The sequence below is a fragment of the Erinaceus europaeus genome, chromosome 19 (assembly GCF_950295315.1).
Source record: "Erinaceus europaeus chromosome 19, mEriEur2.1, whole genome shotgun sequence".
Taxonomy (NCBI): Eukaryota; Metazoa; Chordata; class Mammalia; order Eulipotyphla; family Erinaceidae; genus Erinaceus; species Erinaceus europaeus.
The window spans coordinates 19806859-19834270 of record NC_080180.1 but is presented as its reverse complement, the minus strand read 5'-3'; the positions used below and the strand labels follow the sequence as shown (position 1 = coordinate 19834270).

At 52.4% G+C, this 27412-nt stretch overlaps 1 protein-coding gene across 1 annotated transcript; it reads right to left on the bottom strand.

Moving 5' to 3' along the window:
- Positions 1–1942: 1942 nt before the first annotated feature.
- On the bottom strand, positions 1943–27412 carry IGFN1 (immunoglobulin like and fibronectin type III domain containing 1). Its single transcript, XM_060179221.1, has 17 exons — positions 27395–27412; positions 26870–26978; positions 26182–26321; positions 24315–24414; positions 24081–24125; positions 23692–23737; positions 22533–22710; positions 20557–20670; positions 19290–19458; positions 17608–17880; positions 16241–16960; positions 10756–10929; positions 8380–9029; positions 7506–7701; positions 6573–6881; positions 4872–5198; positions 1943–3054 (listed from the first exon to the last, which is right to left on the bottom strand). The coding sequence occupies exons 1-17, from the start codon at positions 27410–27412 to the stop codon at positions 2996–2998; spliced, it is 3627 nt and encodes a 1208-aa protein (XP_060035204.1). The 3' UTR covers positions 1943–2995.

The window sequence follows — 27412 nt, the reverse complement described above, 5'->3', positions numbered from 1 at the left end:
TTTTCCCTTTGTTGCCCTTGTTGTTTTATCATTGTTGTGGTTATTATTGTTGTTATTGATGTCATTGTTGTTGGATAGGACAGAGAGAAATGGAGAGAGGAGGGGGAGAGAAAATAGACACCTGCAGACCTGCTTCACAGCCTATGAAGCACCCCCCCACACAGGTGGGGAGCTGGGGGCTCGAACCAGGATCCTTACTCTGTCCAGTCTTTGTGCTTTGCACCATGTGCACCTAACCTGCTGTGCTACCACCTGACCCCCTAGACCTCATATTTCTAAGTCCAGTGCTCTACCCACTATGCCACCTCTTAAGGTGAACTCACCCTTTCCAGTTGGTGGTAATCCCCCCACCCATGGCATGAACAGAGTTTCCAACTAGACAGGATTCTCATCTTTTTCTCACTTTGTCTGTTTATGTACCCAAGTCAGTGTTTTAGTTACTATGGAGACAAGTCTTGATATCTGATCAGACAAGTTTCCTCTCGATTCTTGATCTTTTTTTCTTACTCTTGCTCATCCACATTCATTCTAGAATGACTTTGTCAATTTACCTGAAAAGCTTTGTTGGGATTTTCACTGAAAATGTATCAAATCTACAGAGACTTGGAGAGGACCCACACATCTGCAATATGCTTTTCTTACCTAAGAGCACAGTGTGCATTTATTTCTACCTTTAAAATATCCTCTTAGTGAAGTTTATAGTTGCCCCACTGTGCACAGTCCTTTAGCTCTCATCCTAGGTAGATTCTGCATCTGTTGCAATTCTATACTGTATCTTTTTTTAAGAGACAGTTTCCCCAATTGTATGGAACTATCTCTGAAAATACAATGGATTTTTGAATATTGATAGTTTTACCTGGAGCTCTTGCTAAATATGTTACTTGTCTACGTTTTTTAGGTTGTCTTATATTCTGTGTATAGGCAACCCCATCCTCTTCAGCTACTATCAGCTCTGTTTCTGTCTTTCTAGTTCTCACACATTTCTTCTTGCCACAGGCTGTGCTGGAGTTTTGCCTTGTTCTCGATGATAAATGTCCCACTGGACATTTCAACACTGACTGTGATGCTTTCCCCACATCTTTGTAGATGCCCTTTCTAAAGCTATGGACTTTCTCTTCTTCTACTAACTTGAATGAGAGGTGTTTTTGTTTAATTACTAATAACAGAGCAATTGTATCACTACCATGATAAGAATGATTCTAAATGCCTGTGTGTACAAATTATTTTAAACCTCGCAGCAAACTTCTGAGGCAGGCACTTCCATGGTGTTCATCTTTGTTGATAAGAAAGGAAATTGTAGCAATTTAGTGGGTTGCAGGTATTCAAACTCTTTAACTGTGTAGTTGGCATTCAATGTCAAACCACCTGTCCCACTGTTCTTGTGAGTAACACTCTATACCACCCCCACCCTCACTGGATGCTACCTTTTCTTTTGCCTATTTATTTTTTATGAGAAAAAGAGTGAGAGAGAGAGATCAGAGGACAATGGACAATTTTGACTAGTGGAGATGCCAGGGGGTTGAACCTGGGACCTTTGGAGCCTTAGGAATATAAGTCCTGTCACCTGACACTGAACCAGCTCCCTGATCCTGGATAATGAACTTTATTGAATCTTTTATTTTGAATTATTATTTTTTTCCATCAAGGGTATTGCTGGGGCTCCACACTTGCATGATTCCACTCCTCCTGGTAAACTCCTATATATGTGAGAGAGAGGAAAAGAGACAAAGAGAGGAGAAACACAACTTCACAGCTCTGACACTTGTGAAGCACATCCCCAATACACACACACACACACACACACACACACAGAGCAATGTGTGCATTTAATTCATTGTCCTTTGCCTTTTCTTTTTAAAATCAAAGTTCTTTAAAGTTACTCTACATTTTTTCTGCATTTTTAAAAAAGTAAATCGATTTATTCTTCATAATAAACCGCTATGACAACTTCCAAATCTCTGTACTAAGAGTGCAGTTTATTAAGTAATATTAGTGACATGGGTCAGATTATCAAGAACAATGATACAAATGGATTTCACACAACATGTCAGATGCAAAAGGATTAGTGCATTGAAACACAGTATATATGAAAGCAAATTAATTCATGGCACAAAATATCAGGCAAAAGATGTTGGTGTCAAAATGTGGAGGGAATTTGAGGTGGGTTCTTACCTGTATACTCAGCCCAACAGGTAAATTTAGTATGCAAAAAATTTCATATAGATTTATAATTATTTGTATTACACATATTTCCACATCAGCAGTGGCTTTACCTTGTGATTTTACCTCCTAAATCAATTTCTGTATCTGATAAATTATGAACAATAAAAACATCTTAAAATATAATAAAATTTCCTTTTTTTATAAAAATAAAAAAGGATATAGTTAGTCGGGGTTTGAGCAGTGGCATATCTGGTAGAACATACACACTAACATTCCTGGGGACCCAGGTCCAAGCCTGTAGGGAGGAAGCTTCATGAGTTATGGAGCCTTGCTGCAGGCTTCTCTCACTCTTCACTTGAAGTCATTTGAAGGGAAAAGTCTATTTTCTTTTTTTTTTTTTTTTTTTTTTACAGCTGTAAAAGAAGGGCACAGGTTCTGCAAGTGAAGACAAAAATATCCAGTCTTCTTGATCTATATCTGGTTAAATCTCTTATCTAAACTGATACCATTTACACTTTACTCAAACTCTTGGGAAGGTTGGTCAGTCCTGGAGACACATTAACGCTTTCTAAAGTGGTTTGCAGCACTTGGGTGCCCTCCAGTGGCCAAATAGAGAAAAACCTGCTGTACTTTGCTGCAGGTTTTTAGGGGCACTCATGTTTGTAACTTGCTAAGGAATGCATCCAAAATAAGATGAACTAATGTGGGGATGGGGCATGGCCCACCCAGTAGAGTTCACACTTTATCCAGCACAAGGACCCCAGTTTGAGGACTGTTCATGAGTACAGAGCAGCACTGCGGTGTCTGTCCTCTCATCTCTGTCTCTCACCTTCTACCCAAAATAGAAAAAGAGTCTTCCACAAGGGCTGGAGTCATGCAGGCAACAGAGCCCTAGTGATAACCCCAGTAGCAAAAAAAAAAAAAGTAGAGGAAAAGGAAGATAAAACAGTTAATAGCTGAGATGCACAGACTGGCAGATTAGTAAGAGATCAACTTTATCAGGCATCAAAACAATGCTAATGCAGAACGCAGGTGATGAGCACATGAATCCCTGTGTGATTCTTTGAATGTGTCCCTGAATATTAACATACCAAAATAATGAACAAAAATCTTTGTTACGCTCTAAAGAGAGAGCAGAAAAGCACACTTTTTCATATAAATGATAATGAAACAAATGCTTTGCAACAAGCCCCTCAATCAGTAGTTCTTTGGACAGGAAAGTGGTGCAGCTCTTGCTGGGGCCAGGGGGTGACAGGCAGGGAGGGGGTGTAGGGATGAGCTCTCCCCAGGGTTCTGTATTGTCTTCTAGGTCCTGCAGACTCCCAATAATTCCTGGGATCTTTGTGTCCTGAGGGGTCACAGCATGAGGATGAGGAAAGACAAGTTTCTGGAGTGGTGTGTTCCACTGGAGTCCTGTCCTGCAGAAAAAAATCACCCTTCCCCTCTTTGACATGGTTACTCTCTTAATTTCTTCCAATGGTGGCCCACAGAGCACCCACTGGACCTAGCCTCTTCCTATCCCCAGGGGTGACAGGCAACAGCAATCCCCTCGTATACTGTCTGCCCAGGGTGGGTGTCAGGAGTGTGGGAGACAGGGCAGGCTGAGGCTTCCCTGCCCTTGGTCTTGACCTGGACTGCAGAAGAGAGCATTTCTGACCTGGTTCCTCCCTTCAGCCAGAACCCACTTGCCCTGCCTATGGGCACCCAGCATGGCGGTCTGTCCTCCACTGTTGCACCTTTGTGAGTCAGATGCTTTACTGAAGAAAGCCCCCTCCCCTTACACACACACACACACACACACACACACACACACACACACACATCCCCAAGATACTCTTGTCCTTACCTAGGGCCAGTAACCCCCTTTCCCTTCCTCCCTGGGGTCCCTACTACTTTGTCCCCTCCATGGGGTCTGCCAAGGAATTCAGCCCCCATCCCACTGGCAGATTGGCCCCCTCTGAGTTCCAGAGGTGGAGAATTCCACCTGGTGAGGGGAAGCTGGCACTGTCATCCCAGGGAAGTGGGGGAGGGGGCTGTCATTCCTTCTTTCTCTTCACCGGGGGCCCCTCCTGGAGGAACCTCCGCAGAGACCCCTCAATCCCTTTCCCTGCACCCTGGGCACTGCCGGTGTCCTGTCCTCTGGGTCTGGTGATCATGAGGGGTGAGGCTGGGAAGTTGTCGTCTGGGCGGCTGTGGGTCTAGATGGGCTCAGCCTGGGGTTCTTGGGGCTAGGGACTGGATTCTGCAAGACACAGAGGAGCAGGGTACACTGGGCAGCTGTCTTCCTCAGTGATAGGGAGTGGCCACACTACCAGGGGCTTGGGTTCAAATCCTAGCTCTGGCACATGGAAACTGGGCCTCTTGCATATAAGTCCTGAGGTCACTTATGAGCCTTCTCCCAGGCCCAGAGGGAACCTCATTTCCCTCTTCTCTGGAAATGTGCAGCAAGGCCACACAGGGAAGGTGGGCTCAGGAGGGGGCCACACAGCTCCAATCCATCACTCAAGGACTGCATTTTGCAGATGGACAAAGCAGGGTGGCAGAAGGCTGAAAGAGCAGGGTAAACAGAGGAAAGGTCCTGGGGAGTAGAGGAGAGCCCTGCCCCTTGTCACTCAGGACAGACAGGCCCCAGAAGATGGCCAGGTGACACCCCTTTGCACCCACTCCCCCATCCCCACACCTGGCACCTGCCTGGGCAGCTGCCTTACCTGTAACGATGAGGGTGCCCGTGCTGACCGCCTGACCCAGAGTGTTCTCGGCCACCACCTGGTACTGGCCACTGTCCTTGGCGGAGACACTGGGGATGACCAGAGAGCACACACCCAGGACGTTGGTGCTATACACTGTAGAGTCCCCCTCCAGGCTCTGGCCGTTCCGGAACCAGGTAACGCGGGGCCGTGGGCACCCCCTGACGGCACAGCTCATGCAGCAGGCACAGCCTTGGGGCAGCAGGTGGGCCTTCAGCCCCACCAGGAAGCGGGGCTCCTGCCGCGGGTCCGGCTCCTTGGGGCTCTTGGCCTTTGCTGTGGACTTATCTGGAGGTGGGAGAGAGGAGGCAGGGAGCAAGAGGGGTGGAGGCACGGAGGTGGGGGGGGGACGGGTCATCTCTCCAGGTGACCTAGCATTTCCAAAACCTCGGTCATCCCTCACCTGCCAATTCCACCCCAAATCTCAACTCACTCTTTTGTCTTTTTTAATAAGCGATTTTGACTTGATATATATATTCATTATATATATAGTGAATATCATGTTAATAGTGAAATAATAATTAATCAAATTTTTAATAAAAGCAATGACTCTTTTTTAATATTTTCTTTTTTTAAATGTTGTCTGGGGGTAAACCCAGACCTCATGCATATGAGCTACTACTGAACCCTCTCCTTGGGTCCATTTGTTATTATTATTTTGCTGGGATTTCACCACTCTGGGTCAACCTCTGTAGATAGACAGATATATATATATATATATATATATATATATATATATATATAGAGAGAGAGAGAGAGAGAGAGAGAGAGAGAGAGGGAGATGGGGCGAGGATATGAGATACCACTGAAGCTTCCTGCCGTGCATAGCCTCATGCATAGCAAGGCCGGTGCACTATCCAAGTGAGCTATTTTGTCTGCCTCTTGGATTCGTTTCCAGTCTAAACTTGAGAAAAAGAGAGGGGTGGGGCTGGGGAGACAGCATAATGGTTATGCAAAGAGACTCATGTCTGAGGCTCAAAGGTTCTAGGTTCAGTCCCCAGCACCACCATAAACTAGAGCTGAGCAGTGCTCTGGTCTCTCTCCCCTCTCTCTGTATCTCTCATTAAAATAAATAAAATATTTAAAGAGAGAGAGGGACACCAAAGCACTGTTCCACCACCTATAGTGTTCTACCCACTAAACTATCTCCTGGCCCCTGGATTTTTTTTCTTTTCACTGTGAGTAAATTACAACACAGAATCAAATGAAGAAATAAATAAAAACCAACAAAACCCAAAACCAAACAAACAAAACAGTCCTATCTCACTGCCTACTGGTGATGGCAGCTAACCCAGCAGTCAACAACCTTCTAAACATGCTTGTGGTTTAGAAAAGCAGAACCCTCAGTCCAATCTTATAGGCTACTCATTTTTCCCTAGTGATTGCTTTTTAAAGTCCATGTGTCTTTGGCTATCACTTGCTCTTTGTTTTTAGTCCCTCTCTCTACCTCCTCCTTGCTTCTGGTTGGAGAAGTCCCCCAAGGAATCTCCACAGGCAGACACCAGCACTCCTGGGCCCCATTGGGGTCACAGCATAGTGTGCTGGTGTGGAGACAGCAGGTGAGCTGCCTGCAGGACTCAGGGCCCAGCTCTGCACAGAGAAGCACCCCTCCCATCTCCACAAGCCCCCCATGACCCCTACATAACTCACGCCCATGCTCACCTCGCTGTTTGGGGATGAACCAGGGCCGGCTGGTGTCTGAGGGTGCACTGGCCCCCAGCTCATTCCTGGCCACCACCCGGAAGTGGTACTCGTGGCCCGGGAGCACGCCCGGGAGCATAAAGCAGGTGGAGTGGATGTGAGCAGCCACTTGGCGCCAGGCCCCAAAAGCTGAGGAGCGGGTCAGCACCTCGTAGTGCAGCGAGGCATTTCTGGCCTCATCCGGGGAGGGATCCCACTGGAGTGTCACTGACCCAGGCATGTCCTCCTTCAGAAGGATGGGTCCTGGTGCCTGGGGACATGCTGCAGGACCTGGAAACAACATCGGTGGAACCCAGTCACAGGTTTCTGAGTGCCCCCATCCACCTATTCCCCCCCCACACACACACATGTCTGCTGGGGCTCTGGCATGCAGTTTGTTCTGCAGGAAGCTTGGACAAGGCAGCTCTTCCAGGGGGCTCCCCAAAGAGCACCTCAGTCCCCCTTGGATTCTTAGCAAGATGACACTGGACACAGACAAGGTACAAAGCCCCCATGTGAGTCACCCACCCTTCCTGTGTTACAGAAACTTCTCCAGGGTGAAGGCGGTAGAGGAGTTCCAGTGGGGAAAGGAAGTAGCCTTTCTCTCCACAGATAATTCTTCCATGACTTAGATGGTGGAGGTTATTTTTTGTTTTGTTTTGCCTTTTTTTTTTTTCTAACTGACTTAAAATAAAGACTCACTGAGACATAGGGACAAGCTGTAGCCCAACTGTCCCTAAGTCCTTGAGGCAGCAGGACAATGGTATGTCCTCAGGCTCCCTCAGTCTTTCCTCCTTTTCTGTCTTCACACACAGGGGAGGTTGGGGTTCAGCTCACACTTGGGCCCAGCAGAACTGCCCAGACCTACGACCGGGAGAAGCCCAGCAGCATACATCCCGGCCCTGCTCGACTCACCTGCCACCCTGAGGAGGAAGGAGTGGGTGGCCTCCCGACCCTGTGGGCTCCTCAGCACCACGTTGTAGAGGCCGCTGTCCAAGAGGCTGGCCGCGGGGAGCAGGAGCTGGGTCAGGCCATCAGTGGTGGAGGTGACACTTCTTTCAGGCAAGGGCAAATCATCCTTCAGCCAAGTCACCTCAGGCATGGGGGTGGCCTGGGAGCAGAGGAAGGACAAGTGGGAGGGAGGTCTTGTGGAGGGATGCCATTAAAACTGGGCCTGTGGTGCAACACACAGAACTTTCTGGAAGGAGGACTGTCTGAGCCACAGCACAGAGTGGGGAAATGCCTGCCTAGGGAATGACTGGCTGGGAGGAGGTGGTGAATGGGTGAGGCAGAGGAGGCTGGGGAAGGTACGCGCAGAAATGCCAAGTCCAGGCGGGAGACTATGGTGGACTTGCCAGGGGGGCTGACCGGGTTGGGAGGCCAGTATAGCTTTCTTTAATGAGATGGAGGCTGGGCTCGAACCTGGGTCACACACATGGCAAAGCAGTGCACTATCCAAGCGAGCTGTTTCTCTAGCCCACAATATACATACTGAAGTCAAAGGAGACTGGCTAGGCTGCAGAGGTGGAGTCTATCAAGTGCCTTTGCAGCACTAGAAGCCACCACTAAAGGGACTGCAGACTCTGGGCAGAATGGCCACCCAGTAGCCAGATGAGCATTGTGCCTCCTCCTGTCATTCTCCTCAGTCTGATGTCTAGCAAACAACCACCCCCACTCCTGTCTCTACGGCTGAAGGGCAGAGAAATAGGAACGCTGAAGGAAGAAGTCAAGACTGGGTGCGGAGCCTATGGCCACTTGGTGGTCCCCACACCCTGTTGGATATACTCACTTCAAAGGGGACAGGCACTCGAACCGTGTCCCCAGCTCTGACTGTCAAGGTGTCCTTTGTGGTGGGGCTCATGAGGAACTTGGGACAGACTGGACACGGAAGCAGGTCTTGAGGTGGGGTGGAGGAACTGTAGAGAGAGCTGGGGGCTAATCCTGAGGGGTGACACCAGCAGGAGGGAGTGAGTACTGAGAGAGAGAAAGATGCCCTTAGAGAGAGAGCCAGTGTGTGAGGGGGAGAGAAATCCAATTCTAGTTTTGCAGATAAAATAACCACTTCCTGTTTGAGACAGGAAGTGATGTACCTGAACCCATCCAAGTTAGGGACAGATGAAGGATGAAATTCAGGGAATATGAGTGCTGTGTGCTTTTCACTGTACATGTATCCTTGATTGTTGTAATGACTGTCTGGGTCTGGTGGGCCATTGTCAACTTGGGTCAAAAAGCAGGTCAACTGCTTCCAACAGTTAAAGCCCCTTGGGGGAAGACAATCCATCTTTTGAGAACACAAAGGCAGGGTATCTTCTGTTCTGAACATGAACTCCATAAACTCAGTGGCATGGGACCTCCCTAGGCCACACTTAAGAAGCAGCAAAGAGTCCCGGACTTTGGAATAAACCACCTGGTTTAAACCCTGGCTTGCTGCAAACCAGTGGGGTTACAAATATTAACCTGGTAGAACTCTTTTTTTTTCCCTCTGTCACCACTCCTGGGATGACCTCCCCTCCCCCAATTCTTTGTTTATACCAGACAGAGAAACAGGAAAAGCTGGAGAAACACCATGGCATTGTCCCACTATTCGTAGAGCCTCACCTAGTGCTGGAGTACCTCTGTGTAGTGCTGGGGTTCAAATCTGGGGTGTCATCCTTGGTAAGAGGGCACTCTACCAGGTGAGCAATCTCTTTGTAGAATTTGAGCTGTAATAAAACATTTCTGAGAGGGCTGCCTAGCCCAGGACCCAGAACAGAATAGATGCTCAATAAATACTACTTCATACAGCTGGGGGTGGAGTATAGGAAGGTTCTAGCTAGCACAAGCTCAGCAAGTGCAAGGCGCTGCTGGATACCCTTTTGGGGAGGGCCTGTAGCTGTCAGAGGAAGGCCACAGTCGTCAGCTGCAGGTGTGGCTTGCATGCTAGCACGCAAGGTGACAGCTGACTGCTGTCACCTGCGTGAAGTAGCCTTCTTGGGGTCAAAAGTCCTTAGCTGTGTGGTGGTGATTGCCACAGTGCCCATGTGGCAGGGGCTCCAATGCCTGAGCCTCTCAGCTCCACCACATATCCTTAGGCTTCATCCTTGCCCTGGTGGCATGGCAGGGCCCAGCTTAGGGTAATGCTGAGACATGTCTGTGACTCAGAGACCCCCCCTCTCAGGCCCCAGGGGTCCTGGCCAGGCACCGAGGGAATGTCAAGAGAGAGGCCACTCACACAGTGAAGCTTCGGCCAGTGCTCTATTCTTGCTCATGTCATTTGTTAGCCTAACTCCCACCATGTGCTGGGCTTATTAGGGACATAAAGCAGTTGACAGCTGGTCCAGCTGACAGGCTCAGGTGGGGCTGGGTGGACAGTCATGACAGCTGGACTTGGGCTTTGGAAGGGAAGCTTCTGGCATTGTCTTCAGTGGGAAATGCAGGTCTGGCAAAGCAGGGCAGGTTTCCACCCCATGTCCAAGACTTGGACATGTCACAGGCTATATGCCATCAGCATCTTTGGTTATAGAACTTCTCTGCATGTTTGCTGTTCTCAAGATGTCACCAGCATCTCCTAGGGCCCAGAGGTCACTAAAACTATGGATGGGGAAATGCTCTTCTGCACTGGAAGTTTCTCAAAGGCAGAGACCTGACTACATCCCTCACGCCTTGTTTGGCCTGTGCCCTCCTGGACCTGCTTGAGAGCTACACCTCCTCACTGCCCCTCACCTGGGCCAGGGGGTGCTCTACTTACTCATGGGGTCCCAAGCAAAGTTAGCATCTGACGAGGCCCAGAGGCCCCAGGACCAGAAGGAGCCAACCCGGAACTACTGACTCACACCGCCTATGAGGGCCCCCAGGCTAACTTCTCTGTTTCTGGCTTCCCCCCACAGACTGCTATTAATCCAGGGGTTCTCTGCATTTGCTCTACTGCCTTTTGACCCATAATTACACTAAAATGATTTCTTGAGGAAGTGGGGCAGAAGGAAGGGGTGTCCTGTGTCTTGCAGGATACTCAGCAGCCTCTTTGTTTCTCCCCCATCTGTCCTGCCTCTCAAGTATGACTGTTACAAATGCCCCCCAGACACTGCCTAGTATACCCCCAGGACCTGGAGCCCAGCCAGGGCCAAGAAGGGGCCTGGGGTGGCTTGGGAGATGGGGTGGGGTAGTAGCCCCATTTCTGCCAGCTCACCGGGCATGGGCTTCTTGTTCACTGCTGTCCAGTTGCCACTGCCCAGCTGGTGTTTCTTGATCAGGTAGCCCAGGACGTGGGTGCTGCCAGGGCCCTGAGGTGCCATCCATGTCGGCATGATGCCCTGGATGGAGGCTGAGAGGATGGCTGGGGTAGTAGAAGTCCCCAGGAGAGCTGGGGACAGAGAAAAGTCAACCAAGGACTGAAGAGCAGTGGGGAATCCTGGGGGAGACCCCAAGGAAGAGTAACTGGGGTTTGTTGGGAAAGGGCAGCCCCACACTGAGTCAGGGGACTAAAATAACCTGCCTGGAGACATTGTTCAGGCTGCTGGGGTGGGGGTCAGGAAAGACAGAACAGAGAAGCACTGCAGTCTGAGGCAACCGGGATCTGGACAGTATAGCCCTGCTGGCCTACTCCCTCCTCTTGGGGACCCCACAAAGTCTTACTTCCTGGCCTTGTGACCAGATCCCAAAGGAAGCTAGTCTGTCAGCACCTGAATACAATGGGAATCCCAGGGATGTGCCCCCACCCAAGCCCAGTCTATGTCCTCACCCTTGGGTGTCACCACCTGTCACAGCTCCACACTTAATGCTCCACTGCCCGGCCCCCATCATCCCAAGGGGATTGCCGTCAGAGGCCCATGCTGGCCCCCTGGGAATCCTGGGGAACTGGGGCTTGTCTGGGGGCCCACCAAGAGGAACAGAGAGAGAAGAGGCATCAGAGGAGCTGAGCTATGCTGGACCGCCCCCATCAGACTGCCATGGGGAAGAACACGAAGTGAGCACCAGCATGACCCAAAGTGATCCCACCCCCATCCGCCCTCAAACCTGCACATGCCCCCCAGCAACATGCCATGGGGCAGTCCTGAGTCACATCCCCAGGCCCAGGCACTGGTGTGTATACCTGCTTAGGCCTCTGGCCACAGGCAGTCCTTCCTCTCTGCAACCACCCCATCCCACCCCAGGATTGTCAAGGTCCATGGCACTAGCTCCTAGGGAGCTCACATAGTCCTCGCCCCCACCCCCCCAGCCCCACAGGATCTCAGCTTTCTGGATCTTAAATGGTGGAGATGACAGTCTGGGGACTATAGGGACCTAGAGCCTGGAAGACCTGGGCCTTGGCAGGGAGAGGTCAGGGGCAGGCACCTAACACTGCCAGCATGAGCCTGGCCTGCACGCAGGCCCCCTGGCTGTGCAGTGTCACACCAGGACATCTCTGAGCCACATGGTCTGGTGGCCACGAGAGGGAGTGGGTGCTTTCCAGACTAGGAAGAGACCCCTGAAATTGGGGAGCACTGGCAGGGACAAATTTCTAAGGTTAGAGGTAGAATCTGGACTACAGAATGTACCCCCAGGAGCAGAGGTCAGCTCTGCCAAGAAAGACCTACCTCGGGCCTCCTCAGAGGAATGGTCAGCACCAGGCTTGCATCTGGATCCCGGACTCTGGCTGGTACCCCTCCTCAATCCATGGGTCTCCGACCCTCCTTTCCTGCTGCCAAGATGTCTCAGAGGCGCCAGACCCTGGTCTGCACTCATAGCCTCTGTCAGATGCTCTCCTGAAGGTGGCTGCCTCAAGCCTGTGGCCTCATCCCCAGCCCCATGCCTTGCTGCTCTGGCCCTGGCCACTGGCTTGCTCCTATGTTGGCCACATCTCCTGTCTGACCCACTAGAGTCCTCTGCTACCCGTCCCTTCAACTCCCCCAGGACACCTGGGCCTTGGGTCTTTCCATTCTCAGCCTCCAGGGACCCCTGCACCCCTAGGGCCTCCCTGCCTCCTCTCTGTTCTCTGCTTAGCTCAGACCCCAGGCCTGGGGTCCCCCATGCTACATGTCTAGGGCCTTTGCTATCAAAGGGAACCTTGAGGCCTTTCCAGGCTCCCTGAAGTTCCAAGTCCCCAACACTGAGGGTGTAGCTGTCCCCCTGAGCAGTAGAATCCTCCTCATTCAGGACACCCAAGTCCCCTGAGCCATCGGGCCTACCCCTTCTAAGACCAGAAGCTCTGCTCTCCAGGAACAGAGGGACTTGACACTCACCTGCCTCCTCTTGGTTGGAGGACCCTCCCACTCCCCTAGAGTCCCCCACTTCTTTCTGGGATGGCCTAGAAATGCTGTCCTCATCCTGCAGAGAGCTGGAGACCCTGAAGCCTAGGTCCCCAGCTCCTGAGCCACTGTGGCCAAACCCTTGGTCTCCCCAGCCCAGGGCCCAAACGTGGCTGACCCTGAGCCCACCTGCAGCCCTGGACACTGGCTGGCCCCCTTCCCTGGGCACAGGGCTGCTGTCCAGAATGCTTCCTGGCCTAGCTGAGTCCCCCCACCCTGCACCCAACTCTTTACTCCCCAGGATCGAGCCCCCACCTCCCTGAGGTGCCGACCCTCCTAAGCCCAGAGTCCTGCCCCTGTCTGATGGCTCTGCTTTCCAGATGTGTTGCTCAGGCCCAGACTTCAGAGCCATCATTACCTGGGGATCATCACCCACAGTTTCCCTTCCATCAAAGAACCTAGAGGGCCCTGAAGCCCCTGCCTGGGCTGGGGACCTGGCCTCCCTGCTAGGTGCCTCTCTGTCCCCAGGATACACCACTTGCCACTCTCTGGCTCCTAATTGTTCCTTCCACACAAATGCCCCCAAGGCCACATCAACCCCTGAGGGTCCAGACCCTCTGAAATCGCTCCTGGAAATCCCTCCATCTGGAAGACTCTGTGGGCCTCTGTGAATGCCCCCCTCCTCCAGGACCCCAGGGCTGCCCCTGTGTGCTATACCACCTCCAGTGCCCAGTCTTCCAGCCATGCCAGAGTCCACCCTTGGACTTGCCCTGCCTGCAGCCCCCACACCACTGCCCCTTGGGGAGTCTCCCTTGGAGCCTGGCCCTGCCCTGAGATCCAGGGCTGCTTGGCCTCTAAGCTCACCTTTACACCTCACTCCCACTGGTGAGTCTGCTGCTTCTGACCTCCCTGACCCATTCTTATAGCCCAGCTCACCCTCTGGTCCTACTCCCTTAGACCCTCCAGAGTCTTCCCAATAACCTACCTCATACCCTAACCCCATTCCACTAAGGGCCCCTGAAATAACACTATACCCTGCCTCACTCCCTAGTGGGATCCTCCCAGGACCCCCTAAGACATCCCTATAATCCCCTTCACCCTCTGACCTGGTTCCTCTAGGACCCCCTAAGACAGCCCTGTAATCCCCTTCACCCTCTGACATGGTTCCTCCAGAACCCCCTAAAACAGCCCTATAATCCCCCTCACCCTCTGACCTGGTTTCTCCAGGACCCCCTAAGACACCCCTATAATCCCCCTCAACCCCTGGCCTGATTACCCCAGGACCCCTTAAATCACTACTATAGTCCCCCTCACCTCCTAATCCAGTTTCCCTAGGACCCCTTAAGCCACCCTTATACCCTCTCTCACCTCCTGGTCTGACTACCCCAGGACCCTCTAGGCCACCCCTATAACTTCCCTTACTCCCTGAACCCACCCCCTCAGGATTCCCCAAGTCTTTCCTGTAACCTACCTCAGCTGCTGACCCCATTACCCCAAGTCCCCCTGAGTCACCTCTAAAGCCTGCTGGCCCCCTTGGCCCCAGCCCACCGGCCCCAAGACTCCTTGCCCGTCCTCCCCAAGTGACCTCACTCCCGATTTGCTGAGGCCCCACAGACACTGGCTCTGCCCCATACCCCAGCATGCTGGCTGGCCCAGAAGCCCATTGGCCCCTGGAAATCCAAGAGTGAGGAGCTACTGCCTCTGGGCCCCAGACATAGCCCCTGACGCCCCTGGTCCTATTCTCATCCCTTGCTCTGACCCCTGCCCTTAGAGACCTTGACCACGTGGCTCCATGACCCCCAGAGCCATCCTCATGGACTCTTTCCCCGAAGGCCCCTGGGGCCTCTGAGGTGCTGAAGCCCCCGAGTTCTGCAGTCTGACTGCAAGGTGGCCTTATTCTCCCAGATCCCTCTGGTCCTGCTCCTACATGCTTTCCCCCAACAGCCTCCACTGTGGCAGAGACCCCAAGACCACTTCTATCCAGGGACCCCAATGGCCCAGGACTCTCTAGGTCACCAAGGGGACAAGGTTGTCCCCTTGGCCCAGTGCCCCCTTGATCTCTGGGTGCTTCCTTGGCCTTTGGATGAAGCCCCAGTTCACCCATGGACACTACAGCAGGGCCATCGGTGTGTACCCTGGGACCTGCCTCACCCCCTGACCCCAGGCCACTAGAGCCCCCCCATTCACTTCTAGAGCCTGCTTCACCCCCTGGCCCCAGGCCACTAGAGGCCCCCAAGTCACCTATAGAGCCTGCTTCACCCCCTGACCCCAGGCCACTAGGGCCCCCCAAGTCACCTATAGAGCCTGCCTCACCCCCTGACCCCAGGCCACTAGAGCCCCCCAAGTCACCCCTAGAGTGTAACTGTCCCCCTGATAGGGGAGGCCCCAACACTCCAGACCAGCCTTCAGGGTCATCTGAGCCCTTCTTGAAACCTTCAGCTCCCCCAGACTCCCTTCCCACAGGGCCAGAACCACCTTTTTTCCCAAACCACACTCCCCTAGGCACCCCTGGGTCATCTCTGCTGTTACCCCCTCCCTTGGACTCTATCCTCCCCAGTTCCCCAGAAGTTACTTGCCCGCCAGACCCATGAAGAGACCCCATTTCTCCTGACAGCCATGAGCCCCCAATGTGATCACCCACATTCTCAGATTCTAATCCCCTAGAATGTCCTGGTCCATGGCTATGCCCAGACCCCATGGCCCTTGTGCCCCGACTACTGAGCCCTTTTGATCTGGAGCTCCATGACCCATTCCAGAAATCTGGCTTAATCTCTGGTGCCCCTAGGCCCCTCAAGCCCACCATGTCTCCTAGAGCCTCCCCAAGTCCCTGCCTGCAGCCAGGAAACTCCATTGCCCTGTAGTTTCCATCTTCTGCCCCCTGACCAGACCCCATCAGTCTGGCCACTCGGCCATCACCCGCAGCCCCTCCCCCTCCTCCATACCCTAGTGCCTCAGGTCCATGGCACACCCCAGTTTTGCTGAGGCCGGACCCTGCATTAGGCCAAGGACTGGTGCTCTCAGAATTCAGTCTGTCCAAGCCCCCTTCCCCACTCTGACTGGCTGCCCAGTCTTGGGGGCACTGGAAACTTCTGGAACCATCCTCTGACTCACTCAAGGTCCCCAATGCATTCTGTCCTTCCCTGCCTCTGAGCTCCCATGGGCCCCTTTCGCTGTCCTCCAGATATCTAGCCCCCCTAGGACTAGTCTCGTAGCCCCCTTCTGTAGTCACAGACTCCCCTAGCCTAGAACCAGCTACCTCCTGCAGCAAAGCCCCAGCTTGGGCCTCAGGATGCCCCAGGAAGAGTGTTCTGCCTCCAGATGCTGATAGTTCTTGGAAAGCTTGGCTTGCAGGTGTCTGTAGAGATCCCCCAGTCCCCCAGTAGCCCCCCAACTCCCCAGAATCAGCATGGCAGCTTCCAGCAGAACCCTAGGACCTGGGGGCCATGCTGGCCTTGGAGTCAGAATGGCTTCCTGAAGGAGGCTCCGAGGCACCAGGCCCCCCTGACCCCTTGCTGTCCCCAGTTGCCCCCAGGCCCGTCCCACCACACCACTCTTCCCTTGGTGCTCTGCACACCCTGTCTCTGATCGGATCCCCTCCTCCCTCATCCTTACCCCAGCCCCCCACAGGACCATCCTGTGCCATCTTTCCTGCCTCAGGCCCTGCCCCGGTACCCCAGGGTGGCTCTTGGCACTGCCTGAGCTGACTCTCATCATCTCTGTGTCCCTTCCACTCCACTGAAGCCTGAAGGGGCCCCCACACAGCCTCCCTGTGTCCTCTGGGCTCCCAGCACCTGTTTCCACCACCATCTCTGCTGTGACCTTGTTGCTGACCTTCCACGAGACTCAACTGTGACCCCAGGCACCCTTCCTGCAGGCTGGGTCCCCATCTGTCCCCACTTCCCTCTCTGTGGAGCAGACTGTCCCCACAAGGAGCAACTCTGCCTCCCTCTGCTTCCAGAAGGCTCTCTTTCATCTGTCTGGGGCTCCAAGTGGAGTAGCTGTGCCCACCAGAGCCAGCTGTGTCAGGACTGGCTGGGATCTGGACCTCCTTGAGGGCAACCCCCTTGGGGCCTTGGTGTCTAGGGTCCCCTCCCTTGCTGCCAACACGCCTGGGATCTTCTGTTCCTGAGGCTTCAGCTCTTGGTGGCAGCTGCTGGCGGTCAGCACCTGTAGTTAGAAGGCCTGTGATAAGAATCCCACCACCACCATCTCACCCCTCCAACCCCCACCCCCAAGACAAGAGGAAGGGCCTGTTAGACCAGAATAGCTGTCTGGTCTGTCCCCAACTGCTTTCCTGAGCCTCAGTATCCCTAGTGCTGAAGAAAGCTGGGGACCTGAGCAGGGAAGCCAGAATGTCCCCACACAGGGTCTGTGCCTATGTACCCCTACACCCCACCAAGGCCCCCAGCTGCCTTATGACTCAAGAGGACTCAGGAAGAAAAGCTGTGAGTCCTAAGCCAAGCCACTTGCCTCTGCAGTTGTCATGAGCACTGCCCAGTGTTTATAAGAGTCCCTCCTTCCTTATAAGTGTCCCAGTCACAGCCTCCTGAGACCACAGAGAACCCACATCTCACACTGTGAAAAGCTGGCCTTTGGTTTGCCTCAAGGGCTGTTATCCATCCTAGTCTGGCCTCCATCCCAAGACCAGGCCAGGTCCCCAGGGCTGTCTTAGGTCAGTCTCCCTGGATTAGTCTCCAGCCCCAAAGAACAGAGATACTGGAGGCTGGCAGGCTGTGGGAGCAGGAGAAGCTAAGAGGGGAAAGAGGGGCCAAAGCCAGCCTCCCCAGGGGCCCTGAGGCTGGGGCCCTTCTCACCTTCCACCACCAGCCAGGCGCTGGAGGTATGCAGCCCAGTGCCCAGCGAGTAGAGGCCCATGTCTGCGAGACAGGCTCCTCTCACCACCAGCCAGTGGGTCAGGCCATCGGGGGACACGGACGCTTGGTGTCTGTCACTGGGCAGGAGTGGGCGGTGCTGGAAGTGCCAGGCAGCACGGGGGCAGGGGCTGGAGAGTGTGCACTCAAAGATGGCATCACCCCCTGCCTCACAGCAGGTCTGAACCAGAGGGCTCACCACTCTCGAGGGGATGGCTGCCGGGAAACAGGGTGTCAGCTGGCTGTACCACACCATACGACCTGAAGCTGTGAGGCTGGGCATCCCCAAACCCAGGGCCACACCAGCTCAGCAACAAACCACTGGGTGACAGTGGACAGATCACCTCCTTGTCATAGGGGCCAGTCCCCTCACTTAGAACAAGGGGTGACAGTGGGCAGATAGCTCAGGTGGTAGAGCGCATGCCTATACTCAGGCTCACACACCCAGCCACCACAAGGGTGGGCCTGCTCAGGGGAAGCTTCACAAGTGCTGGAGTAATGCTCTCTCCTCTCCTCTCTCTTTCTCTCTCTCTCTCTCTCTTTACCTCTCTCTCTCTCTCTCTCTCTCTCCTGTTATCTGTCTCTCACCCTCTATGTGGGGGGTGAGAAACGGGTCGGGCAGTGGTGCATCTAATACAGGCACATGTTACAATGCAGAAGGATCTGGGGTTCAAGCCCTGGGTCCCCACCTGCAGGAGGGAAGCTTCATAAGTGGTGAAGCAGGACTGCAGGTGTCTCTCTGTCTTTTTCCCTTTCTATCTCTCACTTCCCTCTTCATTTCTCTCTGTCTTTATCTAAAAATAAATGAAGTAAAATATTTTTAAAGGGCTGGGGAGCTAGCATAATAGTTATGCAAATAGCTGTCATGCCTGAGGCTCTGAGGTTTCAGGTTCAATCTCTAACACCACTATAAGCCAGAGCTGAGCAGTGCTCTGGTAAAAAAAAAAAAAAAAAATGCCATGAGTGGTGGAATTGTGCAGGCACACACAGCCCCAGGGAAAACTCTGGTAGTAAATAAGCAGGAGGAAGAGGAAGATGAGGAGAAAAAAGAGGAGGAAGAGTTCTAATCACCCCAAGATTACAGCTTGGGTGGGGGGAGTACTGGCTCAGCAGGAGTGTCAATGCCTTGCATGTGTGAGGCCTTGGGTTTGGGTCTTAGCACCAAGCAGCAACAAGATAGACATCGCATCACAAATTGGATGATGGGGCAGTATTCTGCTCACTCTCTCTCACACACATATAATTTTATAAAGTTGGGGTGGCTAAGTGGCGTCTAAAGGCCATCAACTGTCTGACAACAGAACTGCTATGCTATCTGGCTAACCCTTCTCTCTCCTGAGGGCAGTGCTGGCATGAATGCCTATTTACAGGGCAGGAAGCTGAGGATCCAGAGGCTCATGGCTCACCTCAATCACCCCTAGCTGGGAAGGGGCTCAGGATTCACCCTGGGTCAGGCTGATCCCAGGACTCAGGTCCCCTTCTACTCCTGGGCGTGTCAGACTGAAGGCGCCACCGGCCACCCCTGTGTGACTCATCTGCCTGTGCTCCCTGCCTGGGACCACTGCTCCCCTCTCTGGGCCCAGCCCCACAGCCCCGGGTCTGGGGTCTGCAGGAGCAGCACACACCTGCAGGCTCCAGCTGTGTGGAGAAGACCTCAGCGTCCTCCACCTTGACCTGGTAGGTGCCGGCGTCCTCAGGCCGAAGGTCCTGGATGCGGAAGAGGCAGCATCTGCCCAGCCTCCGAAGGCAGTGCCGGGTCTGGTTGTCATGGCCATAAGGGATCATCTCCCCGTCCTGTGGCCACACAAGGAAGAGAGGGTTCAGGGCAGGAGGTAACCAGTGGCCCCTGCTCCCACTCCACACTGGCTACAACCAGAAGGTTCCCCCACTGCTCCAGAACCCTAAGAGGCAAGGGACAGGTTATAGAAAGCAGAAGTATCACAGTGTGGGTTGGAGGGGGTTATGTGCCCTAAGAATGGCCTGGACTCTCACAGAGCAAACCACCCCAAACTAAAGTTCTGGACTGAAGATCCAGCAGGGTGGGGACTTCAGGATACTCATCCAGAAAAATGAGGGTGTAATCAGACCTCCTCAAGGCTCTGCAGAGCTCAGTGATCTAGGTTCAGAGAGCTTGCTCACCTAAGTAGGATGTGTGCCTTGGGTTGAGCCCTGGCACCTTGTGGGAGTGCCATGGCACCAGGGGAAGCTTTGATGCTGTGGTATCTATATGAGTGAAAAAGCAACCTGAGAGCTGTGAAACTGGGCGTGTATAAGACCCCCCCCCCCCACACACACACACAAACCTAGCTCCATAGATGAATTCACTTAAATTAAATTAAACACAGGATATAGAGGCATGTCACCATAGAACTAGGGACAAGGTGGGTGGCAGGAACAGGGCACCAAGAAGAGGGTGGAGTGATCAGAGGTCATGGGAGGGCCAAACAGAGAGCACTGCTATCTCATTTATCCTTTCAGGATGCTCTGAGCCAGGTCCTATAGTGTCCTCATTTCACAGATGGTAAACCAAGGTATGAGGAAGCTAAGCTTCATGCCTGAAATTGACAGGCAGAAAACAGTGGAATAGGCCTGTGTCCCCATGCACACCTGCCTTAGTCCCCACCAAGTGGGCTTGATCTTTGGAGAAAGCGCTCAGATGGATGGAGTGCACTTCCCAGAACCTTGTCTTTATCCCCATGGACTGAGAACCTGGTTGCTCAGTGATAAGTAAGAGATCTCTGTGGAATGTCTACACCAGGGCTACGCTTGAATCCAAGCAGGAACCCTGAAAGGCAGGGTTCACTCTGTGCTCAGGGGTACCCAGAGAACCCACAGTATGTCCCCAGGACCAGGGCATCCCTCAACCCCCCCTCCACACACACACAGCTTCACCTTATACAGGTAAATCTTGCTCTCAGGGTCCTTGAGTTCCAGCTCCAGGTCAAAGGTGGCGACTCCCTCCTTGGTGACCCTGATGTGTCTTGTGTTGGAGATGGTGCTGACATACTGAGGACAAAGCAAGCAGGGGAGTTCTCTGGGCTCTCTTCAGAGTACCCCAAACCCTGAGCCCCAGTCCTTCTTCAAGATCCCAGTTAAGACCATGTTTGCCTAGTTTGCGAGTGAGAGAATGTAGCCCATGAAGATGGAAATTCTCCAAGGTGGGGACGGATAGCAAGAAAGGACCCGGATGTATAGGCACTCTGAGAAGATGGCACGATTTGGCTGTTCAGCTGTTAGCCCAACAAGTAGAGATTAGTTGAGCATCTACTGTCTGTAAAGCCTCGTGCTGGGTCTTGCATTAATGCAGATGGGAAAGCTTAGGGGGAGAGAAGACTGAGGGAGATTTCTTTCCTTTCTTTCTTTCTTTCTTTCTTTCTTTCTTTTTTTTAAATATTTATTTTATTTATTTATTCCCTTTTGTTGCCCTTGTTGTTTTTCATTGTTGTTGTAGTTATTATTGTTGTTATTGTTGATGTCATCATTGTTAGATAGAACAGAGAGAAATGGAGAGAGGAGGGGAAGACAGAGAGGAGGAGAGAAAGATAGACACCTGCAGACCTGCTTCACCGCCTGTGAAGCGACTCCCCTGCAGGTGGGGAGCTGGGGTTCGAACCGGGATCCTTATGCCGGTCCTTGTGCTTTGCGCCATCTGCGCTTAACCCGCTGCGCTACAGCCCGACTCCCTCTATTTTTTTTTTTTTTACCAAAGCACTGCTCAGCTCTGGTTTATGGTGGTGCAGGGGATTGAACCTGGGACTTTGAAGCCTCAGGTATGGGAGTCTGTTTGCATCACTATTATGCTATTTACCCCTTCTTTTTTTTTTTTTAAGGAGTGAGGAGACAGAAGGAGATGGGAGATTTAATATTTTCAGGATAGTGAAAAGGAGTTGAGAACATGAATAGGGACTAAGAAAATTCTTTTTATTTCCTTTCTATTCTATTTGATCAGACAGAGAGAGGTTGAGAGAGGATGGGGAGATAGAGAAAACGACCTGTTATTTTCAGAAGCAGACCCCAGAAGTGGCCCCTCTACAGGTGGGGACTGGGGACTTGAGCCCAGGTCCTTATGCATGGTAACATGTGCACTCAGTGAGCTACTGCCTGGTCCCCATTAGGAAAGTTCTTTAGGGGGCTGATAGTGGCACACTTTCTTGAATGCACACAACACAGTGCCCAAGGACCCCTATTTAAGCCTCATCCCCACCTGCAGGAAGACACTTCATAAGTGGTGAAGCAGATCTGTAGGTCTATCTCTCTCTCTCTCTCTCTCTCTCCCTCTCTCTCTCTCTCTCTCTCTCTCTCTCTCTATATATATATATATATATATATATATATATATATATATATATCCCTACCCTCTCAGTTTCTCTCTGTCTTATCAAGTTAATTAATTAATTAAGATAAGACCGTTCTGGTGATTTTAATGGACAATGATGTTGATGATGATGATAGTGGTGGTGAGGTTGATGATGGTGGTGATGGTTGTGGTCTTGATGGTGATGTTGATAAGGATAGTGGTGATGGTGATGACAGGATGTGGTCATGATGGTGGTGGCAATGACAACAATGGCATGGACTATGACAGTGCTGATGAGGATAATGCCGACAGCAGATGGGAGCACTCCTCATGTATCCTCGCATTTACCTCAACAGCCCTACCATGTAGGCAGCAACACAACAGCCACTTCGTAAACAAGGACACTGAGACACAGACCCTAACTCACCCAAAGCCCCAGAGTCTCATACAGAGATCAAGTACAAACCCACGACACAGACTGGGGAGGCTGGATGCTGAACCCTGCTTGCTGCCCCTCCCCCTGCCTGGCCTAGATGTCCCCGCTGGCTGGGGGGTGCAGGGACTCGGGTACCTGCGCCATCCTGTCTTCCTGCTCCTGGCTCATCTCCCTCAGCTTGCGCAGCAGCCCCCGAAAGTCCACAATGCCGTATTTCCAGCAGATCTGCTCGTAGTCCTTCCGGTCTGCTGCCATCAGCAGCTGCCACACCTGATCCGAGTCCACCTTTTTCTCCGGGGTGGGAGGGGGGATCCTAGGGAGCAGAGTCTACAGGTCAGAGGCCAGGAGGAGCCTGGTCACCAGGCCCCAGCACCACTGCAGGCCCTAGCAGCTGGCCTGTGTGTGCTGGAGGGAGGGCACAGACCAGGCTGAGGGGCAACCTGTCAGGGGGCTGGAAAGACTCACATGGGCAGGGTGGGCATCGCCCAGAAGCTGTATATTTCATGGGGAAACTCCTGACAATTAGCTCTGTGGGCTCCCCAGCAAGTTGGTGGCCCTCTGAGAGGCACTGCTATGCTACTTACAAAACAGAAGTGTAGGAAGTGCTTTTTTTTTTTTCCCACTAGCTTCCTGGAGTGTCACCCTAGCCATCAATTATTAACTACAACTGATTAGAGTTTTATATGTGCTTGACTGGAAAATCATTTAAACCCCTGTTCTAATGGAGATTTTGTCTTATTTTATTTTATTTTATTGCCACCAGGGTTATTGTCGGGACTCCGTTCCTTTACAATGAATCCACTGTTCCCATGGCCATACTGTATTTCCTTCTAAAAATTCTTCTTTCTTTTCTTTTGGATAGAGACAGAGAGAAACTGAGAGCGAAGAGGGGATGTAGAGAGGGAGCGAGAGAAAGGGACACCTCAGCTCTACTTTACCACTCTTGAAGCTTCCTCCCTGTAGGTGGGAGCTGGGGCTTCAACTTGGGTACTTACACACAGTAACTTATGCGCTATACCGGGTGTGCCACCACCAGGCCCCTGAAGCTCCCATTTTACAAATGAGCAAATAAAAACTCAGAGAGGAGTGATGATTCATTCAAGGATACAGAGTTTAAAAGTGGAGGCTGTGAAGGTAGGTCCCTCCTCCTCTCCCTCCTGTTTAGCTCTCACCACTCCTGTCTTAGTGGGAAGGGGCAGGGGGCTGAGCCTAGTTTGCTCATGGAAATAGCAGGGAACTGCCACCCTGGGAGCCTCCAAACCCGACCACTGACCCTCAACAGGCCAAGACCCACCTCTTTTTCAGCAGGTTCCGGAAGCCTGCCAGCTCCTTCCTGAGATCTAGAAAGGGAGCAGGGAGGGGTGAGGCCCAGGCCCAGGCCCAGGGTGGGACTCCCAGGGACTCATGTACAGCTTTTCTGTAGCAAGAAGATTGAGATTCAGAGGGGATCAGTGGGGCAGATGATTGAGCCTTTGAAAGGAGTTCTCTGGTCCCCAAGGTATCCCAGAGAGCTGAGCTAAGTGTGTGTGTGTGTGTGTGTGTGTGTGTGTGTGTGTGTGTGTGTGTGTGTGTGTGTGTGAGAGAGAGAGAGAGAGAGAGAGAGAGGGGATGGTGAGCAACAGACAAGAAGTCCCCCCCCCCAAAAAACCCCTTGAGGTAAGGGCTTCTGACAGGTCCACCTACCCTCCTGGGGCTCCTTGTGCCTCTTCTGATTCTTCCGGAAGCCAACTGGGCCATGGGAAATAGAGGAAGGAGTTGATGTGGGCAGCAAGGAGAGGTACCACCCGCTGAGGCAGAAGCCCGGGTGGTCAACCCTGTTCTCCCTAAGGCCTGGCCACAGCTTGGCAGAGGGCAGGGTGGGTGGGGTCTGCCAGCTGGGGCTGGGCTTCCCAGTTCCCTGAATGGGGACCGACCCACCTTCGATGACGGTGAGCCTGGCACAGCACACAGCCTCCCCATAGACGTTTATTGCTGTGCAGCGGTACAGGTCTGCGTCCTCACCTGTCAGCTTTTGGATCTACAGAGGTCAAGGGCAGAGGGCAGACTGGCACTACCCTCCCTCCACTCATGTATTATAAGTATAAAAAACCAGGGAGTTGGGCGATAGTGCAGCGGGTTAAGCACAGGTGATTCAAAGCACAAGGACTGGTGTAAGGATCTTGGTTCAAGTCCCCAGCTACCCACCTGAAGTGGAGTCACTTCACAAGTGATGAAGCAGGTCTGCAGTTGTCTTTCTCTCCCCCTCTCTGTCTTCCCCTCCTCTCTCTATTTCTCTCTGTCCTATCCAACAATGACGACATCAATAACAACAACAATAATACTACAACAATAAAACAACAAAGGCAATAAAAGGGAATAAATAAATAAATAAATATTTTTAAATGAAGTATAAAACACCCTAATTCAGTGTCTGAGTGGTGGCAGACCAATTAGGGCACACACGTTATGATGCATGAGGACCCAGGGTTCAAACCTCTGGTCTCCACCTGCAGGGTAGACTTCACAAGCTATGGAACAATGCTCCAGGTGTCTCTCTCTTATCTCTGTCTCTCCCTCCCTCTTTCTGTTACTTACCCTCTATCAAACACGGAAAGAAAAATAAAAAAATATGGCTGTCAGGAATGATGGAGTTGTGTGGGCACTAAACCCCGGCAATAACCCTGGTGGCAAAACAGAAAAAAAAAAAAAAGGGTGCCTAAGAGGAGCCAGGCAGTGGTATACCCAGTTAAGCACACACATTAACGTGTGCAAGGATCCTGGTTCAAGTCCCCAGTCCCCACTTGCAGGGGGGAAGCTTCATGAGCAGTGAAACAGTGCTGTAAGTGTCTCTTGTTTTCTCTCCCTCTCCATTTCCCACTCCCTTTCCATTGATCTGTTTCTATCAAATGAAAGAAAGAGATAAAGAAAGGAAGGAAGGAAGGAAGGAAGGAAGGAAGGAAGAAAGAAAGAAAGAAAGAAAGGAAGAAAGAAAGAAAAGAAAAATGGCCTCCAGGAGTGGTGGATTCAAGGTGCAGGCACTGAGCCCCAGGAAACCCTGGTGGCAATAAAAAATAAAAGATGACTACAACACTGACTGTCTTGTCTTCCTGGAGCTCACAGTCTTCATCAGGAGAAACAGAGTCCCCAGAAAAACCTGGGATCAGGACAGATGGACTGACTCCTTGCCATTGGAGACAGTCGGAGTTGTTGTGTTAGGGTCAGAGGGGTCTGGGACCGAATACTGTCTCTTATGGGCTGTGCAGCCTGAGACAAGTTACCCAACCTCTCTGAGCTTTTGTTTCCTTACATATACGATGAGGATAGTGATGCTCCAAAAAGGAGTAAGTAGTCAGGGTTAAATGATACGATGCCGAGCACACAGGAGCTAAATCATGGCTGTAACTGCTAGGGATGATCAGCACTGGTGAGAGGTCCCAGTAGGCCAGGCCCTGGTTGGACTTTACTACTGTCATAAAGCGCCACCTGCTGGCTGGACGTGGAAATGGCGATCCTGCGAATTCAGGTGCTCTCCTAGGGCCAGCCAGCACTGAGCCTAGGTCCTCAGACTCCAGAGCTGAACTCTTGAGCTCTGGTCTACACTGCCTGCTAACTGCTCAACAGAGGTAGCTGTGCACCTGCCAGGTCTGCACCAGGCTCAGGCAGCCTGGATCACAAAGGCAGAGCTGAATGGACTAGCCGAGGAGCTAGGAGCTCCTCTCAGGCCTCTGGAGAGTGTATGTTGGTGGGGGGTAGGGGGCTGAAGAGGACAGAAGGGCAGGGGCAGGGACACTGCCATCACCCTTACCTGAAGCACATGCTCCTTGCTACCAGGTGCCGAGGAGATCTGGTACTTGCTGGAGTCTCTGAGGTCCCCCTTGGTGCTCTGCCAGTGCACCTGGGGCCTGGAGTCCCCACAGACCACAGCCCGGAAGGTGGCATTCTTCCCTGCGACAGGAGTGACAGTCCTTCCCACTGCTCCAGGGTCTGCACACCACCCCTGTGGCTCTGGGCTCTGACAGCATGAAGTGGCCCCTAGCAGTCTCCAGAGACAACCCCCACTCTGGCTTTTGTATCTACTGGGGCCCCTTAAGAGGAGTTCCTTTAAGGAGGAGTCTGAGGACTGACCCTGGTGAAGGGAGGACTCAGAGTCTAGGTTTGGGGGAGTCTAGGTTTTGTCTCTCAGACAGGGAGGCATGTGGATCTGACTCTGGTCTCATGCACAAAAGGACAGTGCTCTACCCACTGCACTACCCTCCTAGCCCTCCCCAGTGTTTCCCACATCAACGTGCACAGTGTGTCTTCACTCCCTTGGCCCACTCAGCTCAAGACTTGCTTTTTCTGGGGATCCAGGTAGGCAACCCCACCTCCCCAAGTTTGGAGAGACATGGAGTGACCAGCTGACAAACTAGGGGCACTGGAGTGACTAGGAAGTTCAGTGCCAGTGTTCACTGTGCACACTGAATATGAGGGGGGAATCTCTCTCCAGGTCTCACCCTCCTGCAGGGCCAAGGGGACAGGCTTCTGCTCAAAACCAGGCATGCTGCAGCCTTCTGGAACCTTCTCCACAAGCTGTCGGATACTCACCCCCGGGGTGGAGGACTTCTTGAAGGGCATCCCTGGAAAAGGTGGCAGAAAGGCAGGTGGGCCCTCCTTCCTCCCTCCCACACACACACCCTCTCTCCCTCTCTTGGGCAGGACTGTCCAGAGTTTTCTAGTGAATCTAGAGGTGGTTCTCCAGCAGTGTGAATGGAGCTCCTGGGAATTGTGGGGGCAGAGAGAGGTGGGTGTTGGGAGACTTGGTGGTTTCACCTAGAAAAAGCCAGAGAAGCTGTTTTCCTTTTATTTGGGAAAACAAATCAAGACCCAAAATCATATATATATATATATATATATGGAGAGAGAGAGAGAGAGAGAGAGAGAGAATTCGAAAGATCCAAGCCCCAAAGATCTTTGATCCCACCCCTTCCCTCCTCTGTCTTCCTGGGTGTTCCTGGGAGTGTGGGTGCTGGGGAAACAGCTCTTCTCTTACCTGCCAT

What these genes read in the sequence shown, in the direction of transcription:
- IGFN1 (XM_060179221.1), bottom strand. An exon ending in CGCCTGGCTGGTGGTGGAAG is followed by an intron (nt 16,961 to 17,607) that starts GTGAGAAGGGCC and finishes TTCTAACTACAG; the next exon opens with GTGCTGACCGCCAGCAGCTG. An exon ending in GTTCATCCCCAAACAGCGAG is followed by an intron (nt 5,199 to 6,572) that starts GTGAGCATGGGC and finishes TCCCACCTCCAG; the next exon opens with ATAAGTCCACAGCAAAGGCC.